Source organism: Diabrotica virgifera, chromosome 1 (assembly GCF_917563875.1).
Source record: "Diabrotica virgifera virgifera chromosome 1, PGI_DIABVI_V3a".
NCBI lineage: Eukaryota > Metazoa > Arthropoda > Insecta > Coleoptera > Chrysomelidae > Diabrotica > Diabrotica virgifera.
Genome location: NC_065443.1, coordinates 236141556 through 236161512, shown reverse-complemented (window position 1 = coordinate 236161512; position 19957 = coordinate 236141556). Strand labels below are relative to the sequence as shown.

The 19957-nt window shown below is 31.8% G+C and overlaps 1 protein-coding gene across 1 annotated transcript; it reads left to right on the top strand.

Moving 5' to 3' along the window:
* The first annotated feature begins 83 nt into the window (after nt 1-83).
* Nucleotides 84-19054, top strand: LOC114326730 (deoxyhypusine hydroxylase). The gene is made up of 2 exons (XM_028275156.2): nt 84-438; nt 18389-19054. The coding sequence occupies exons 1-2, from the start codon at nt 159-161 to the stop codon at nt 19009-19011; spliced, it is 903 nt and encodes a 300-aa protein (XP_028130957.1). The 5' UTR covers nt 84-158; the 3' UTR covers nt 19012-19054.
* Nucleotides 19055-19957: the final 903 nt, after the last annotated feature.

The following is a 19957-nucleotide window of genomic DNA, read 5'->3' as shown; positions in this document are numbered from 1 at the left end:
TACAGATTTATAAAGCTAGGGGTCCAGAAAAAAAGACCACGTACTAGAAGAATCTGTCATATCAATATAAATACCTAACCAAAAAATATTCCTTTTAATTCCTAACGTCAAACAGACTGTTTTATGTGTAATTGTTTTTGTAATTTTAAAGTAATAGAATGGTTAACGTTAATGAAAATCAGATCAGAAACATTGGAAAGGTTTTAAATGACTCGTCGAGACCTTTGAAAGAAAGATTCCGTGCTTTATTTACACTAAGAAACATCGGAGGTGAAATATCCATTCAGTGTATTGCCTCCTGCTTCTCGGATTCATCAGTATTATTAAAACATGAATTAGCATACTGTTTGGGTCAAATGCAAGATGAAAAAGCCAATCCAATACTCACCCAAATTTTGGAAGATGTAAAACAAGAACCTATGGTTAGACATGAAGCAGGTATGACTTTTTGATGTCTTAATAAATTTTCACAAACCAATGAGTTATTGTTGCACTCTCTCATAATCAGAAATGTACAATTGGCTGCCGGACATATCACTCATGGGCTGCAATAGTGGCACGTTTTGAACTAGGAATAGGTGTGAATGTTAAAATACACATTCTCTTCAGCATCAATACCGGCACAACTCATAATTCAGTATTAAGCTGTGAGGTGGCAGAAGTGTCACAAATATTAGCTGCATTACTTACACTACTCAGTTTGTGTCCAACATTCGATAGGATCAGGGCACATTGTGATCAACAGGACCATATTTTGAGATAAGTCAGTTTTGCAATTTTTATAGTCCCTAATCTATTTAATAAAAAAATGTCTTGCTGCATTAGTGGCATAACTCAAAACATTTTTTCAAAATTGGCATTTATCTAAAAGATTAATTCAAAAAACTGAGTGTGTATAATTAAAATTATACACACATTAACAGGTTCCTTGCCGATAACATGCTAGGGCGTCACTGCATGACTTTAGCTAGATGCTGACAACGCTCTCACATGTTCAGTCTTTTATTGATTACAGTCTTGGATTATTTCACTGGCACTACAACAGGGCCATTTATATTTTAAAGGCAGGTAACTGGAGTAATCAATTCTCTAATTTTTTCTTGGTTCTTCAACTTTCGACTTTTTGTCCCGATAGGGTATCTTTTGGCTTTGTAATAATTGTAAATAATAACTATAATAATCAGAAATTAAAGTGTTTTTATTGAAAATAAACAAGATGTGGTGCAAATCTATCATCAAATCTTGTTCCTGTTGTTGGTAAATTTAGGTTTAGATTTACCCTGTTGACGTGGTTTTAGCACTTTTTAAATAACTAAATGTCAATTTAGAGGTAAAAATATATACAGTGATGAGTGCGCTAATCATCCGAAAAATAATGCAAAAGATTGAAAACATAATATGTTGTGAAATAAAGAGATGAAACTAGTAGAGGTGTGAGTTTATCAATAGAAACCTATAAATTTATATTATATTGATGGTTTCCCATCTTTAGACATATCGAAGGAGTTTAACAACTGCCACTGTAACAGGAGAATTTTATATAATTATATATATACAGTGGACTCTCTCTATAACGAACAGAGATATTACAAGGTTTCGCTTATAACGACGTCTAACATTTACACTAGATGTCCCATGAAATTCCTATTGAACTGTAACACCTCTATAACGAGGCATATTTGGTTATAACGAGGAAAAATGAAATCGAAGAATGTTTCTTTACCTGTTTCAAGCTCAGTAATATCTATAAATAAATACCCCAACTGCCTGTATATAGAAATGCCCAGGATCTGTGTTATTATCGAGGCCAGTGCTGTAATAAACTTCACCACCTGAAATAAACTTCTTTCTGTTTATCTATTGACCTATATTGAATATTGTACGAAATTTACGATGGCTAAGTCTCATTGTTCAGGTCGACCATTGTTCAGGTCATAGTTTATTGACCTAATAAACTAAGTAAGAGGCATCAAAACATTTCAATATTATTGAGAGAGAGAGAGAATATATGTTTATTGTCTAAGAAAAAATCTTGTTGACAAACAATGTTTAAGAGTTTTAAATAAATAAATTAAATTAAAATATGACTAAATATAAAATATAACACATAACACATTTACATTATATAACAACTACAAAATATGTAGTATTGTCAAAAATAAAAAACAAACAAACTACAAGCTGTAAAACTAAATCACAAACAATAATGACAAACAAATTGACAAAAAAAAAAAAAAAAAATATACACAAGATCACAAATACATCAGCTCCAATGGTCCTCAAAAAATTCTGTCAGATCATAATAGGCCCTCTTAGCGAGCAGTCTATCTAATGAATTTCTAAATCTAATAGTTTCCAAATTTTTTATTTCACTAGGTAGTTTATTAAAAATTTTGATGCCATTAAAAATAAATGAGTCTTTGACTAGTGTGCTTCTAGGTGTAATCAAAGCTAAATTGCTAGCAAATCGTCCAGATCGATTATTATTTTCATATAGATGTTTATTTTTAAAAATAATGCTTGCCGTTTCCAAAATGAAAAGAGATACAAGTGTAAGGATTGTTGGATTTTTGCAACACCAAGGAAATAATTTTACACTGGTTTTACACTTCTGAAGCTAGGAATGACTAAAGACACTTTTCACAACTAATATTTTATTACAATAACACAAACTTTTGGTATTAAAGTAATTTTTGTGTGGGATCGGACACACGCCCTACTTTCCCGTTTTTTATTATCTTATTATTCTATATAACAACACCTTGGCAACGAACTTTTTTTTGAATATTGCGCCTTTGTGTACACTTTGAATTATAGAACATAAAAACATAGAAACATCTTTGTGAAGTGTACACAAGGCGCAAACCACTAAATAAAATATTGAAACAAAATATAGTTTTACTAAATATTAATGTTGGGAATTTATTTCTCCAACATGCTGGGGGGCCTTGGTTTTGATACCAAAACAATATATTCCACCCCTTTTTTTTTACACATTTTTTAAAGAATTTATTGCTTATATAAGTATAAAACTTTTACAAAGTTTTAAATTTAAATAGAAATAGTTATAAAGTTAAATTTTATTTATTATTATAAATTGAAAGAAAAAAACAATAATTTAAATTTGTTCATCGTTAATTGGAAGAACAGCAATTTTTGTGACAGAACGTAAGTATGTTCCCTTTTTAGTTTTTACTTCCACCACTCTTACCTTTCCGTCTTTACCAGGAATAACTTTATTAATCCTTGCTATAGGCCACCCAAAAGAAGAAACATTGTCCTCCTTTACAAGCACAAGCATGCCTTCTTGTAAATTTGGCAACGATTTTCTCCATTTAGGTCTGTTTTGAAGTTGTGTTAGATAATCTTGGTACCACCTTTGCCAAAAATGCTGCTGCATTTGAACACACAACCTCCAAAATTTTAATCTATTTTCAGGAATCTCAGTTAAATTAGTTTCAGGGAAAGTTGTCAAAGGAGCACCTATTAGAAAATGACCTGGGGTCAAATATTCTAAGTCAGAGGAATCATTATTAATTGCCATAAGAGGCCTTGAATTTAATATTCCTTCAACTTGAGTAATCAAAGTATTAAACTCCTCATATGTTAAAATATTATTTCCCATCACCCTTTTTATATGATATTTAGCACTCTTCACCCCGGCCTCCCATAGACCCCCAAATACTGGAGAATAACTTGGGATGAAGCAAAATTCAATTTTATCATCAAGGCAAAAGTTGTTTAACTTAATGTTGTCGTTTAGAAGTTTTTGAAGTTGATTATTTGCTCCCTTGAATGTGGCACCATTGTCACAAAAGATCTTGGATGGTTTACCCCTTCTAGAAATGAATCTTTTTAATGAAGCTAAAAAAGTATCTGTTGTTAGATCAGAGAGTAACTCCATATGAATTGCCTTCACAGAAAAGCAAACAAACAATGCTATATATGCCTTTGTCGTTATAGACTTTCTAATCCGTGACTGTTTAATTTGGAAGGGACCACAGAAGTCTATACCAACATTCTGAAAGACCCTCGATGAACGTACCCTTTGTTCAGGAAGAGATCCCATTAACTGTTCACTGCACTTGGCCTTACATTTAAAACAGGTTACGCATTTGTGCAAAATCCTTTTAATTTCTTTAGTGGCACTAATAATCCAAAAATTTTGATTTAATGAACTTAAAACTTGTTTCGGACCTGCATGTAAAAGTCTTAAGTGCTCTCTGTGAATCAAAAGATCAGTGATATGATTGTTTTTGGGAACGATCAAAGGATATTTTTTATTAAAAGAAATATCTGAGTTCTCCAGTCTACCACCAACTCTTAACAGTCCCTGAGAGTCCAAGAAAGGATATAAAGAATTTAAATTAGACTTAATTGCTGTGTTGTTGGTTAGACATTTTATTTCCTCAGAAAAATGAAAACTTTGTTCATACTTAATAATGGTTTTAAGGCTATTTTCTAGTTCTACAACTGTTAAACTTCCAGTAATCTTTTTATTTTTATTTTTTATATTATTTACAAATCGTAGGCAATAAGCCACTATTTTTTGAAGTTTTGTTAAGCTAGAGAATTTTATGAAGAAAGATTCTGGTTTGACCTTAGCTAAAGTGACAACTTTATATTCAGGCAAATGGTCTGGAGTAGAAAATGGAATTTCAAAGTGCAAGAATTCAATATTTGAAAGAATTTCAGGACCATTAAACCAAAGATTGTTTGAATTAATTTCATGAGGTTCAAGTCCACGAGAAAGACAATCTGCTGGATTTTCCTTAGTGTTTATATACAACCATTTAAATTCGGATGTCATTTCTTGAATTTTAATAATTCTATTGGCAACATAGGGATTCAATTTCAAAGGTTCGGATTTTATCCAAGCTAAGACAATGTTTGAATCTGAATATAAAAATACCTTACTGACTTTATCTTTTAACAGTTCAAAAACCTTGTGAGATAGTTTTGAAAGCAACAAAGCACTGTTCAGTTCAAGTCTTGGCATAGTTAGTTTTTTGTTTATAGGAACAATCCTAGATTTGGAACAAATCAAATTTACATGTACTTTATTTTCAAAAATAGTCCTCGCATAAATAACAGCTCCATATGCAATCAAGGAGGAGTCACAAAAGCCAACTATTTCAATATGAAGAGCACCAGTAAAGTTTAAATTTCTTTGGACAGTCACTGTGGGCATGCTCATTAAGCTTTCAACAAAATTTTTCCAAGTGTCAAGTAACTCACTGGAAATTATAGCATCCCATTTGACCTTACTTAACCAAAGTTTTTGCATAATTACCTTAGCAGCTACTAAAACTGGGCCCACTAATCCCAAAGGATCATAAAATTTGGAAACAAAACTGAGAATCTGTCTTTTAGTTACACATTCATTTATATCAACTTTTGGACAACTAAATTTAAAATTATCTGTTTTTGTATCATAAGTCAATCCCAGAGTCTTTACCGTTAAATCGTTTTTGCTGATGTTAATTTCATCAAAATTTTGTTTATTTTTAGGAATATCATTTAAAATTTGTAAATTATTTGAGCACCATTTGTGCAACTCGAAGGACCTTAATTTGAGCAGCGAGATAAGTTCATTTTTTAGTTTTATCGTTTCTTCGATTGTGTCACACCCACACAAAATATCATCAACGTAGGTGTTATTAAGAAGAGCTTTAGAAGCCAAAGGATAGCGTTTACCTTCAGTTCGGGCTAATTCTACCAAACATCTGGTAGCTAAAAAGGAAGAACTTCTTAAACCATATGTTACAGTTTGAAGTTGAATACATTGTAAACTGCCATTTTTCTCTCGCCACAAAATATTTTGTAACTGGCAATGGTCTGGATGTACCAAAACCATTCTATACATTTGTTTAATATCTGTCAAAAGGACGTAATTATATTTTCTAAAAAGAACAAGAATATCGAAGAGCTCATTTTGAACTACAGCACCATTATAGAGATAATCATTGATGCATTTTTTCTTTTTTGATTTCATGCTGCCATCAAAGACTACTCTTAATTTTGTTGTTTTTTTGTCTTCACGTATCACTGGATGGTGAGCCATGAAGTATAAAGAACCACTATTTAAGTCATATGTACTAAGACTTACTATTTTTGCATGCTTTAGAGCTAAATATTCATCAATAAAACTTTTGTATTGAGAGTACAGCTCAGGATTGACTTTAAATCTTTTTTCTAGATTTTCAAAGCGTTTTAATGCTACAGAAAATGAATCTCCTAAATCCAAATCAGGTAGATTTTGTTTTAATGGTAATTTAACTTGGTATTTATTATTTATTACTTGCAAAGAATTTTCAAAATTAATCTCACAAGCTTCCTGCTCTGTCGAATATTCCGGAAAAATTTCTGGAACCTTCTCGGTTTCCCAAAATTGAGAAACAATATTTTCTAAATTATTTTTCATGCTTAAATGAAAAGCAGAAAAATTACAAATTTGTAGTGATGGAGCAGAACCACTAACTATGAACCCAAATAGAGTATTTTGTAATATAATCTGGTCTACTTGTATTTTATCGGAGAGCAAAATATGAAATGAAATATTTGCCCCAAACAATATATCAATTGTGCCAGATTTATTGAAGTCATCATCAGACAATTTAATATTTTTAGGAATATTTAAATTTGAAACATTGAAATTTGTTTGTGGTATATCACTAGTAATTTTATCAACCACAGAACATTTTATATTTGTGCTATAATCAAACACACATGACTCAATTTTTAAATTTACAGCCTTTTGCACATTGGTAATATTCTCAGAAATACCTAAGATATTGACATTATTATTAAATGTTTTTAAGTTTAATTTACTTACCAATCTACTTGTTACTAATGATATTTGAGATCCTGTATCCAGGAGACCTCTGGCAGTGATATAATCACCCCTTTTTGTTCTAATTTTTACCTTCACTGTTGGTAACAGAACATTATTAATGTTTTCATTTATTGAACCAAATGTAGTCACCCTATCGTCTGCATTACCACTGTTACCCTGTCCAGTGCTGTCTAATGGAGTTTGTCTGTCCACATGCAGAAGAGAATTATGTTCTTTTCGACAAACTGAACACCTGAAACTCATTTTACACCTACCAGGATGATTATTCAAACAAATTCGACAAGCCTTATGACTGTCTATAAAAGACACTCTATCATTTACTGAAACAGATTTGAAACTGGAACAATTATAAATTTTATGGCCTGAGGATGAACAAAAGCTACACCTGGTTTCTAATTTGACTTTACTTGTAGCCAAGTGAGTTTTTTGATACCTTTCTTTGTTAGTGCTACATTTTTTATCTGGAGTGGTTACAGTTTCTAAAGCTGTAGCCCTATTTTCAATATAAGATAAGAAATCTTTTAAATTTGGCAATTTTGAGTTGTCCCTATCAATTTGAAATGATCTATTAGTATAGTGATCTAGTTTTTTAGTTAAAATGCAAATAAGGATCATATCCCAACTTTCTACGGGTTGCTTTAAGTTTTTTAGTGCACCTAACTGCTGTCTCACTTTACTAATGAACTCACGTAAGGCGGTGGAAGTTCCTTTTTGAATGGAGGGAATGTCAAGTAGTGAATAAATGTGAGAATTTATTAATATTGTTTCATTGTTATAACGGTTATCTAACATTCTCAATGCATCATTATAAGAGTCATTTGTTAGAGGTAGATCATTTATTAGGCTTCTTGCCTCTCCTTCCAAATGATTCTTTAAATGAAAAAGTTTTTCAACATTTTGCAGTGACTTATTTCTATCAAAAACAGCTAGAAATAAATCTATAAAAGGTCTATAACTTGTTAAATCTTTGCCGTCATAACAAGGAATTTCTATTCGTGGAATATTTGAAGAATAAAAAGAATTATTTACATCTTGTGGATTAGTACTTACGCTCTGTATTACTGTTTTTGAGAGTTGACTATTAATTTTAGCTAATGTGTCAAAGTATTCCTCTCTAATATTATCAATGGAATCTGCATACCCCTGTTCACAACATAAAATTTCACAATGAAGATCTTGAAGTTTATTAAAATTTTCTATTAGTAAGTCTTTCCTAGTTTGTAATTGATTAATTATTAATTCAGAAATTTCTTTGTCCAAATGTTTTTCAACAAACCTTGTAATAGTTTTAATAGACTGAATTTCTTGAGATTTTTTAGTTTTTAGCATTTCAATATCCTTTTTAGCGGGCATTTTTTTTTATATGAATCTACCTAAAACTTAAAAGGTAAAAAAAAAAACTATTTTAAATATCAAAATAACAAAAATGTTGACGATTATTTACAAACCAAAACACAAACAGTCAATTTATTTAATTTTGTATTCACTGTCAATGTCAGTTTTCTGTCACTTCATATATGATCGATTTCATAAAACATCGATTATTTCTCTCGATCGCTTGATAACCATTCGACGTCGGTCGTTCGCCCTCTTTTACATAGATGGCGCTATTGTATGAGCTTGACGTTTTACAAAATTAATTTTTTAATGATTTTTCTTTTTTGTAATTTCTTTTCTAATAATTTCTTTTTTGTTCAATAATTTCTTCTTTTTTTTTTTATTAGGTGTGTTTCTTACCTTCTGGAAATTGAGTAATTCCTAGCTTCTTTTTATATCCGGCTCGAAGGACCAAACTTGATGTTGGATTTTTGCAACACCAAGGAAATAATTTTACACTGGTTTTACACTTCTGAAGCTAGGAATGACTAAAGACACTTTTCACAACTAATATTTTATTACAATAACACAAACTTTTGGTATTAAAGTAATTTTTGTGTGGGATCGGACACACGCCCTACTTTCCCGTTTTTTATTATCTTATTATTCTATATAACAACACCTTGGCAACGAACTTTTTTTTGAATATTGCGCCTTTGTGTACACTTTGAATTATAGAACATAAAAACATAGAAACATCTTTGTGAAGTGTACACAAGGCGCAAACCACTAAATAAAATATTGAAACAAAATATAGTTTTACTAAATATTAATGTTGGGAATTTATTTCTCCAACAAGGATACTGTGTTTAATAAATAAAGGTTTACACATTTCTCTAGAATTTACCTGGCACAACAGGCGTACTGCCTTTTTTTGAAGCAAAAACACACTACTGAAAAGCTCCTGACTACACGCTCCCCAAAACTGAATTGCGAATCTAAGATGTGACTCTACTAGTGCAAAGTACACAGTTCTTGCTTGGGCAAAACCAAGCTCCCTTCTAGTCGACCGTATTGCATAGCATCCAGATGCAAGTTTTGAATTCAAGGCTTCGATATGCGATTTAAATTTAAGGTCAGGATCAATATTCAGGCCAAGAAACCTGACGGACAGCTGAGGTTCAAGTTCCAGATGTAATTCAGGCATAACATGTTTAAAACACAGAAGCTTGGTTTTAGAAGTGTTTAATGTCAAAAAGTTCGCCGTGCACCAATTTCCAATCATTAAGAGTTCCCTACCTACAGATTGGCGTAAGACATTCAAATCTTTAGCATGCCATATAAGAGTGGTATCATCTGCATAAAGGGTGAAATGAGCAGATACATCAAGGTAGGCTAAATCGTTTATATATACCAAAAACAGAACTTGTCCCAATACCGAGCCTTGGGGCACTCCCCAAGTTACATTCATCAAGTCAGAGTCACAGTCTGTTCTAACAAACTGACTCCTAACCGACAAATATGACTCCATCCAACTCAGTGACTTATCTTTAATTCCGTAGTGTTTAAGCTTCTGCAGCAGCAAACCATGATTGACACAGTCAAAAGCCTTCGTCAAATCACAGAACACTGCCGCAACCATCTCGCCTAAATTAATATTATTGTAAGCTATCTCTAAAAAACTGAAAATCGCGTCGGTCGTGCCAGTGTTACCACGGAAACCAAACTGTTTCGGACTTAGTAGTTGGTTAACCTCTAAAAATTGTATTAATCTTGCTTTAACAATTTTCTCTATTATTTTTGCCAACCTAGGTATCAGAGAAATTGGCCTGTAATTGGAAGGGTTTATGTGATCTCCACCCTTGTGCAATGGAATTACAACATTTATCTTCAGGAAATCGGGAAATGTGCCAGCATTAAAACTATCATTAATTAAAATAGATAAAACATCCAAAGCAGAGTTTGGTAGATTATTGAAAACTCTTATAGAGATGTCATCATAACCCGAAGAGTTTTTGTTTCTGATTGATTTAAATATCTCTTTCAATTCCTCAACATTGGTATCATAAATTATGAAGGGACACATAACTTCTGTTTTCTTCAGATATGACAAAGGATCTGTACCATGTCTCAACTGTGCTGTTAAAGTTTCGGCTATGCTACAGTAAAATTCATTACAGTCATTTGGAAGTGGAGTGTGATGACTATTACCTGATCTGTGTTTACCCCTTAATTCATTTATTATAGACCAAGTTTCCCTAGTTACATTTGAGGAGTTTTCTATTCTATGCTTGTAGCAGTTTTCTTTTGCAGTTTTAATAACATTTCTGTATATCTTTTTATATTGATTATAATAGGTAACAAACCATTCATCTTGGTAATATTTTTTGATATAATGGAGCGATCTCATGGTTTTGCAGGAATTTTTAATGCCATTTGTAATCCAAGGTTTTCTATTTTTAATTTTAATCTTTTGTTTAGGAAAAGACCTTTCAAAAAATTCACATATTGTATTATGAAATGATTTAAATGGCTCAGACGATTGTGATAGGAGAGAATACCAGTCAAGACTCTCGCACTTTAATCTAAATTTACCAAAGTTAGATTTACTATACAGGCGACCAATTTTAAATTTATTTACACTATCTTTACCTTTACTAAATTTCTTAATTTTGATAGAAGCAACAACTGCCTTATGGTCTGACAGATTGGGGTCAAATACAATACATTGAACATAATCCTTCTCAAAGTTAGAACAGAAATAATCTATTAGAGTTTGAGACAATTTAGCAAGCGCGGCTCCTCCTTAGGGTCAATTGGTCAATGACCCCCCTAAAATAATCTCATAAAAATACCAATTTTATTAAAAATATCTTTTATCTAAAACTTCACTCTGAAATATAAAATTCTCTCTCAGCAGTCTGCATTGGCAAAACAAATATAATAGATATAATAACGTCGCGCCTCGCGCTATACACAAGCCCGTGGCTGGGCCGTATTTTAAATTGTCTATATACAGTTCTTATGGCTTATGGACAAATGCATGTAAAATAGAAAAGAGACGGCAGATAGCAATTTCGTGGGCGAGAGTGGGAGTGACCTTTCCGTCGTATACCTCTAGTAGAGTCGACGGCCTCACGTTTAGTTAGTTACCGTCTGCTGACCGCACTTCACGGCAGGTCTATATCGATCGCGGCGTATTTGCGTAATTTATTTTGTTTTGTTGGATTTTTTTGTGATTGTAACAAAAACAAGATGAGTGTTGTTGACGAAATAATTGCCTTAAAATCTGCTGGAACACTAAATTATGAACGGCGGCTTGAGAAAAAAGAAAGTGGTCGACCAAAACCAAACATGAATTTAAAACAAACAACAAAGGATAGGGGTAAGGACATTCAAAGATATTTTAAAGAATCAATGTACAATTTGTGTGATTGGATTTGTGGCTGCAGTGTGAGAAATGCATTTTTTTGCTATCCGTGTTTACTGTTTTCGAATGACGCTGTATGGGCGAAAAATGGAGTAACTGACATTAAGCATTTAAAAGTGAAAATTACAAAACATGCCTCTTCAACTACTCATATAAATTCATCAATGAGTTACGCAAGTTTAGGACGTGTTAACATAAGACAGCAACTTGATAGTGTATATCGTAAATCTGTGCATGACTTTAATGAATTGGTATCTAAAAATAGGTATATTTTAAACAAACTAATCGACTGTGTAAAATTTTGTGGAGTTTTCGAAATTGCATTGCGCGGTCATGACGAAAGTGACAGCTCCAATAATCGTGGAATTTTTCTGGGCCTTATCGATTTTGTTTCTGAACTGGATTTAATGTTTAAAGAACACATTGAAAAAAGTACAGTATTTAAAGGAACATCGAAAACAATTCAGAACGATATTTTAGAATCAATGTTAGCCATTGTGCATACTCATATCATGAAGGAGATTGGCCAGACAAATTTTGTGGCCATTCAAGTAGATGAGACCACAGACAGCTCCAATAAAACGCAGATGATTATCATATTGCGATATGTATTAACTGGTATTGTACATGAAAGATTTTGGAAATTTGTTAACCCCCTAGGTACTACAGCACAACATTTAACTAATGTAATATTGGAAGAACTTCAATTATTAAAAATTAATGAAGCACCTGAAAAATTGATTGCCCAAAGTTACGATGGTGCATCAGTCATGAGCGGTAAACTGGGAGGAGTACAAACAAAAATTAAAGAAATATACCCAAATGCACACTTCATTCACTGCTATGCCCATCAATTTAATCTTATCCTCCAAAAAGCGGCGAGTCAACACAAACCGATAAAAATATTTTTTGCAAATTTACACGGATTTTCGTCCTTTTTCGGCCGATCTCCAAAACGTACGATGGTTCTGGATAGAGTGGTTAAAGTAAGGCTACCTAAAGCTGCGCCTACTCGATGGGCTTTCAATACAAAATGTGTTGAAATTGTATACACTTATAAAGATGATTTAAAATCTTGCTTAGAGGAAATTATTGATGAGGAGCAAGATGGTAACAATATAAATCAAGCAACTGGTTTAAAAAGACATTTGGAAGATGAGCATTTTTTATTTTGGTTAAATTTTTTCCATAAAATAATGCCCCATGTTGATATATTGTTTAAACAATTGCAAATGCGAGACATTGATGTTATATCTGTCAAAAATTGTATCCTGTCTTTTAACAACAATATCCAAATAATTAGAAATACTATTTTGGAATCAGAAGTACCAAGCACATCAACAGCAAAAAAAAGAAAAACTACTGCAGAGGATCCAAAGCGACGAACTGCACTTGAAATTTGTGATATTATTATATCTGAAATAAATCACAGGTTTAGTTTCAATGATCATCTCATGATTTCACAGTTATTCTACATAGAGAAATTTGAAGCATACACTACCAACTTTCCGCAAAATATTTTAAAAATGGTGACGGCTAATTATCCCACAGTGAATATTTCCAAACTAAAATCGGAACTTGAAGTCTTATATTGTCGTGAGGATTTTCGCAATAGTGCTGGTGCAGTAGCCATACTTCAGCTTTTTATTAACATGAATTTGTCTGAAACATTTTCTGAAGCAGTGAAGTTATTAAATATTTTGTGCACACTCCCTATGACAACCGTGGAAAGTGAGAGATGTTTTTCTACTTTAAAAAGAGTAAAAACATTCCTGCGTAATACGATGGGACAACCTAGACTTAGTGCCTTGTCTATGCTGAGCATCGAGAAAACGCTTGTCAAGAGCATTCCAAATTTCAATGAGAAGGTCATAGACTATTTTGCAGAACTAAAGGATAGAAGAATTGACTTAAAATATAAAAATATTTAAAGTAAGTTTCGTTTTAATAAATTTACAATTTATTATACTATAAATATTCCTATCTATATATCAGTCAATAACCTGTTCATACCATTTTTCCTATATTTTTTAAAAGATTTACTCTAAAAAAAGACAAATTTAATTTTCGGAAAACTAGGGTAAATAGTATTGAGTTTTATCTAAGTCTGTATTTTTTATCTAAAATATAAATGCTAAAAGATCTTTTAAATACTTTAAAAAATCAACAGTTTGAAGTTTTCAAACCAAAATGACCCCCCTGAAGATTGACCCACGAGCCGCCGCTGCAATTTAGTGACACGTGTTGCTTCATTAACATGCATTTTTAAATTAAAACAAGTGAGTAAGTTTTTTTATTTTCTTTACTTCATTGCAATCATAGTTCAGTAAGTCAATATTAAAATCACCCGTCAGGATTATTTGACTAAACTTTGGAATCCTCAACAACAAGTTCTCCAGCCTTTCCAAAAAAATCTGGACACTGGCCGTTGGAGATCTGTAGATGCAAATAATATAGATATCAAAATTTGTTATTTGTGCAACTGAAAATTCAAATTGTTTTTCTTCGATAAGATCCTCATAATTTATCTGAACAAAAGCCAGTTCTTGCAATAGAGAGTTGTGTACTAAAATAGCAGTACCCCCATGTATAAAGTTTGTTCTACAAAAATGTGAAATCATGGAATACTCGGGAATATACAAGTATTCATTTTCTTCTAGCCAGTGTTCAGTCAATAACAGAACACTGGGAAAGTCATTATATTCTAACATTAAAAATAAATCATCAATTTTATTTCTAGCTGACTGAGTATTAAATAAGAGAAAAGTTAAATTAAAAGAAGATTCTGACTTGTCAGTTTCTAAGTCTGAAGTTGTATTATTGGCGTTAACTGAAAATCCAAATCTTTTTCTGGTCTTGTAAAAGTGCAACAATTTTCACCAAGATCATCTAAAACAATTATGCTTTCTGAATTATGTTCATTGGGTGGTGTTGTATTTTTTAACTGAATAAATATCAAATTTTTATTATTTTTAAAATGTTTTATTTGATTCTCCAACAGGTATGAAATTCTATAGTTGCTCAGTCTATGCCCATATGAATTATTTACATTTAGGAATGAGATTGAGTGCTCATAATATGAATTAAAAACACTTAAGAAGTCACTTAATTTGTTATTAAATTTTGAAATATATTTGGCATTAGGATCATTTCCCGTAGGAACAGAGAGAAACATTATGTTCATGTTAGTACATTGTCTTAGTTTCATATTAACATGTTTTATACTAGGATTTCTATATGAAACAAAATCATTATAACCTGCTGAAATAATTACATAGTCATCAGAACTAAAGTTCTTTGTTAAACAGTCAATATTTTCAATGACCCCAGAAAGTGAAGCACCAGGCTTAATAATTGTTTGGATATTCACTTCTTCTTCTGGAAAACGACGCCTAAGTTCACCGCTCAAACCTCGTGTGGTCTCATCAATAAGAAGTAGAATATTTCGTTTTATTTTTCTTGGCTTGAGTTGCTGTTCTAAAAAAGTTGATGATTTTATATTTTCTATTTTCTTTTTTGGATTTCGTACTTCTCTCAAGGTCTGGGTTTTCTGTGGTTCTTTTTGTGCAGCTCTTGTGGGGCCATAAAAATTCTCTTGACGAAGTTCTTCACCCAGGTTTCTTCCAAATTCCTCTGACAATTTATTTAATTCTTCCATTTTCTTAATTTCATTTTCCAAAATTACAATTTTGTTGGTTAGATTAGAAATTGTCTCCTCGAATTCATGTTTAAGATTAAGTTGACTTTCCTTTCTGCTTAATTGAAGCATTTCATTTTCAGATTCTAACACTTGTATTGTGGTTATCATTTTCTTGCTCATCTCGTTCAGTTCTTCAATAGAACTATTCAATTTTGTTATGGTCAAATCCCTTTCAACGATTTTCTGCAAATATTCTTGATTTGTCATTTTGACATTTTTAACTTCATTTTTTAACCTATCAATAAGTTTATTTTGATTGTCAAGTTTATCAATATATTTATATTCAGCATCCAGAATTGTTTCTTCAAAACTTTCAGAACTCTTCTTTAAGCGCATAATATAGGAGTCTTTCTCAGTCAACAATTTTTGAAACTTTTTAATTTCCTCCCCAAAAGTCGTTTGCCTAAACTCTTCATTATCTTTAACCTGCTGGCATTTAGAGCAGTATATTGTGTTACTGTCAATTTTTATGAAGTGCTTTAAATCTCTTTCCAGGCAGCTTGGATGAAATATATTCAGACAAACCACACATATAATATTATTAAATTCTTTTGTGGTGCAACATTTAAATTTATATTTGGTAGACATTTTTGACTCGTCAATATAATTTGTAAAAACTTTACAATTACCATAGAATTAAATAATACACTATACAAACATAAAAACATAAGGGATAGACAAAGGAGTACTCGCTTCACGTCCAGGGGTCATTCAGGACGACTTAAAAGACACACAAGAGGACCACGGAAGGATAGAGCAGGGTATAACAAAGGAAATGATACTTTTAGTGTGTACTGCGATCAACTACCTTCTAACAATATCGGTTCATTATTTATAAAAATTTTCAAATCATAAAAGCCTGCTTGTTGCACTAGTAGTCACTTCCAAACATCTCTATAAAAACATCAAATAAATCAAATAAAACAAAATAAAATTAGGCAGCAATAATCCCAAATTTCAACTACGCCACTAATGATTATATTATTAAATTGCTGAGATATCTTATCTTAATGAGCTTTAAATGAATATTTTAAATTAAAGGGACAAAAAAAAAAAAGGACAAGAGAACATAAAATGAAAAGCGTTAAACGCAATCTATCACCATAGGAAGAAAAATTTTGTCGCTGTAAAAATACAGTTGGATAGACGAAAAAAAGCTGAACAATTCAATACCTTTTTCTACCCAAAAACATCGGAAATTATCCGTGAAAATCTTCGTAAAACACAGAGCACAATTTAACAGATATTCTCACTAGCAGCCATCTTGTATTCGTCTTTTTTTGTCTGATATAACGAGATCCGCTTATAACGAGTTAATTGGTCTGCCATTTCAGTTCTCGTTATAGAGGGAGTCTACTGTATTTATAATATAGAATTTTATAAAATTCTTCTGACAGTTTGACTCCGATACATCTTAAGGTGGGAAACTATCAATATAATGTAAATTTGTAGGTCTCTATTGATAATTTCCCACTTCTACTAGTCTCTTCTCTTTTTATTGCACAACGTATTATGTTTTCTGTCTTTTCCATTATTTTACCAGTTATTAGCACACTCATCACTGTATAAAAAATAAATACATTCTTAACCTTTAACTACCCGCGCATCAAGTTATAAAATAAGTACACGCGCGGCATACTTTATACACCACAAGAGAACACACTTAAAAACAGCAGTTTTTTTTTGAAGTTTAACAACACTTAGTTGTTTGTTATAAACCTTATTGGGCATCAGCAAATGCTTGGAAGTTCCTTCTCAGTAAGTCAATTGGGATTTCTAACTGGAATCTGATCCCTCAAAAAATAAAATTACTAATAAAAAAAATTTTGAAATGTTATTTTTTTACATGAGAAAAAGTATTGTTTATAAAGAAAAATATATTTTGTGCCATAATGACTAAGAAAACAATTGAAAGATGTACTTAAATTAGGTACTACAATTATGGCATATTTTGTACACCACCAGAAACAACAAATTAATAATAAACTGGTAATTAGGATCTTCTCAGAACGCCGATTATAACAAAACTAAAACCAATTATTGTAAAGCACATTCCAGTGATAGGCTAGATAGATTAACAAGGTCACAAATTAAATTTAAAAAAAATACATTTGCAGTAGAATTCTTATATCTGGCTTACAAAATACACCAGCGTGTGTAGTTAAAGGTTAACCCAATAAATCGAACACTGTCAAAACAAAATTTACAATTTTATTAAGGACTTTAATAAAACACTGAGTACTATAAGACTTAGTACGTTAATAAAATATCCATGAGGAACAAGTTTTCCTGTAGTTGGCTGTATACCATGTATTACAAAAAACGATAAAATCCTTTATAAAAGGTATATTTGTTAAAATCCCTATAAAGGGCTACATCACAGACCAGAACTAGCATCAGTGTTTACGTGAAACTAACATGCTAACGACCAAAGTAAAAAATATGTGGGTAAAATCCCTTTACAATTAATCCGTCATAGGAACATAGAAGTAAAATGTGAAATTAAACATGGATGTTGAAAATATCTAATGTTTCATGCTTGCCAAGTAGCACTTGCCACCATACAGTCATGATGTGAACAAGTCAGATTTCGAGCTCAATGGTACCTAGAGCATGAAACATTGGATATTTTAAACACCCATGTTTAATTTCACATTTTACTTATATGTTCCTATGACGGATTAATTGTAAAGGGATTTTACCCACATATTTTTTACTTTGGTCGTTAGCATGTTAGATTCACGTAAACACTGATGATGATCAATCATCTGATCGAAAACTAGTTCTGTTCTGTGATGTAGCCCTTTATAGGGATTTTAACAAATATACCTTTTATAAAGGATTTTATAGTTTTTTGTTAATAAAATAGGTTGATTCTTGGTATTTGAGAACCAAATCACTAGTTTTGAAAAATTTTTAAATCCTTTTGGATACTTTCATTATTAATTTAATATACCAATTATATTAGAAGTTCATGCATGTGTGAGGTTTGTTTTCATCTTTCATTGATGTGTACTATCCAAATTAGATTGTAAAAATATTTTCAATTCAAAATCTATTACCTACCGTTGATGTTCATTTTTAGGCGAAGCCCTGGGAGCTATTGGAAGTATAGAAAATATAAAAATTCTTGAGAAATATAAAAATGATCCAGTGGTAGAAGTAGCAGAGACCTGCCAGCTGGCGTTGGACAGAATAAAATGGTTGCAGTCTCAAAAACAGGATGAAAAACTTTCAGCGAACCCTTATAATTCAGTGGATCCTGCACCTCCTTGCCAAGATACTGATGTTCCAGCATTGAAGAAGGTCTTACTAGATGAAAATGCCAGTCTTTTTGAAAGATACCGAGCTATGTTTTCTTTACGAAATTTACAAACTACTGAATCTATAGATGCGTTAGGAACAGCTTTGCAACACGGGAGTGCCTTATTCAAACATGAAATTGCTTTTGTTTTGGGGCAATTACAAGATGAAAGAGCCACAAAATATCTTAGGCAGTCTTTAGAGGATAGTCTTGAAAATGAAATGGTTCGTCATGAATGTGCAGAGGCTTTGGGTGCTATAGCTACTGAAGAATGTACTGAAATATTAACTAAGTATTTGGAGGATCCCAAGAGAGTGGTTAAAGAGAGTTGTGAGGTAGCTTTGGATATGTGTGAATATGAAAATAGTCCGGAATTTCAATATGCAAATGCTCTCAGTAGTTGAGAAGTTATTGTTGATATTTATGTAAATAAATTCTATGAATATATCTGGATATTATTTTTAGAGAATTTTTGGTGGCTATGTCTTTTACACCATTGATGAAAATTGAATACTGTTATAGTTTTCACTGGATATTGACATGTGCAGTCTCTGAAGGTTTTCACCTCTGATTTCGTTGAACCTCCATAGATTTTCATGAAAATGGGTGAGTAATTAGAGGATACCTCAAGAAACAAAAGTGGCATGATGCCAACTGGAGCTTTTACCCGGGGGTGGATGCCACCGCTTCTGGAAGTTGGAAATTATTTTATCAAAAGTAACCCCACAAATCGATAGAATGACAAGTTCTAACCAAAATTTGTTATATAAAGTTATTAACATAAATCAATACTTTTCGAGTTATTAAAGATCAAAGATTTTAATATTTTGTGAAAAAATGCATGTTTTTAAGCGGTTTTTCACAAATAACTCAAAAACTATAAGCTTTTACAAAAAAGTTATCGTCAAAATTAAAGAAGAAGATAGGTAATAAACAGTTGAATACATCCCTTATTTGAAAAACCATTTAGTGTTAATTCAAAGTCAGTTATGGGTAATTTAATGTATATTTTTTTCGGCGAGTACTCAAATCTAAGTATTTAAGTTTATATAACGGGAAAACGATGCATTTGATAAAATATAGCTACTAAACACTTGTCAAAGTACTCAGGAATACCTATCAAATGAGCTCCAGAATAGTTTGACAGCATCAAAATTAAGTAGGTAAGTTATTATGAAAATAAGAGAACCCTTTCGAATTTCACAGGTTACTGATTTTTCTGCTTCCTATAGTGATTCATCCATCCCATGCATCAAGTACTTTGAACCCATGCATTTTGAATATACACTGGCGGGAAAAAAATTAGGTCACATTAAAATTGTGATGTTTCGTTGAGATTTTCGGTTGTAA

Coding starts and splice junctions, on each gene's coding strand:
- LOC114326730 (XM_028275156.2), top strand. CDS start 159: ATGGTTAACGTTAATGAAAATCAGATCAGAAACATTGGAAAGGTTTTA. Junction 439..18,388: donor TATGGTTAGACATGAAGCAG/GTATGACTTTTT, acceptor GTTCATTTTTAG/GCGAAGCCCTGGGAGCTATT.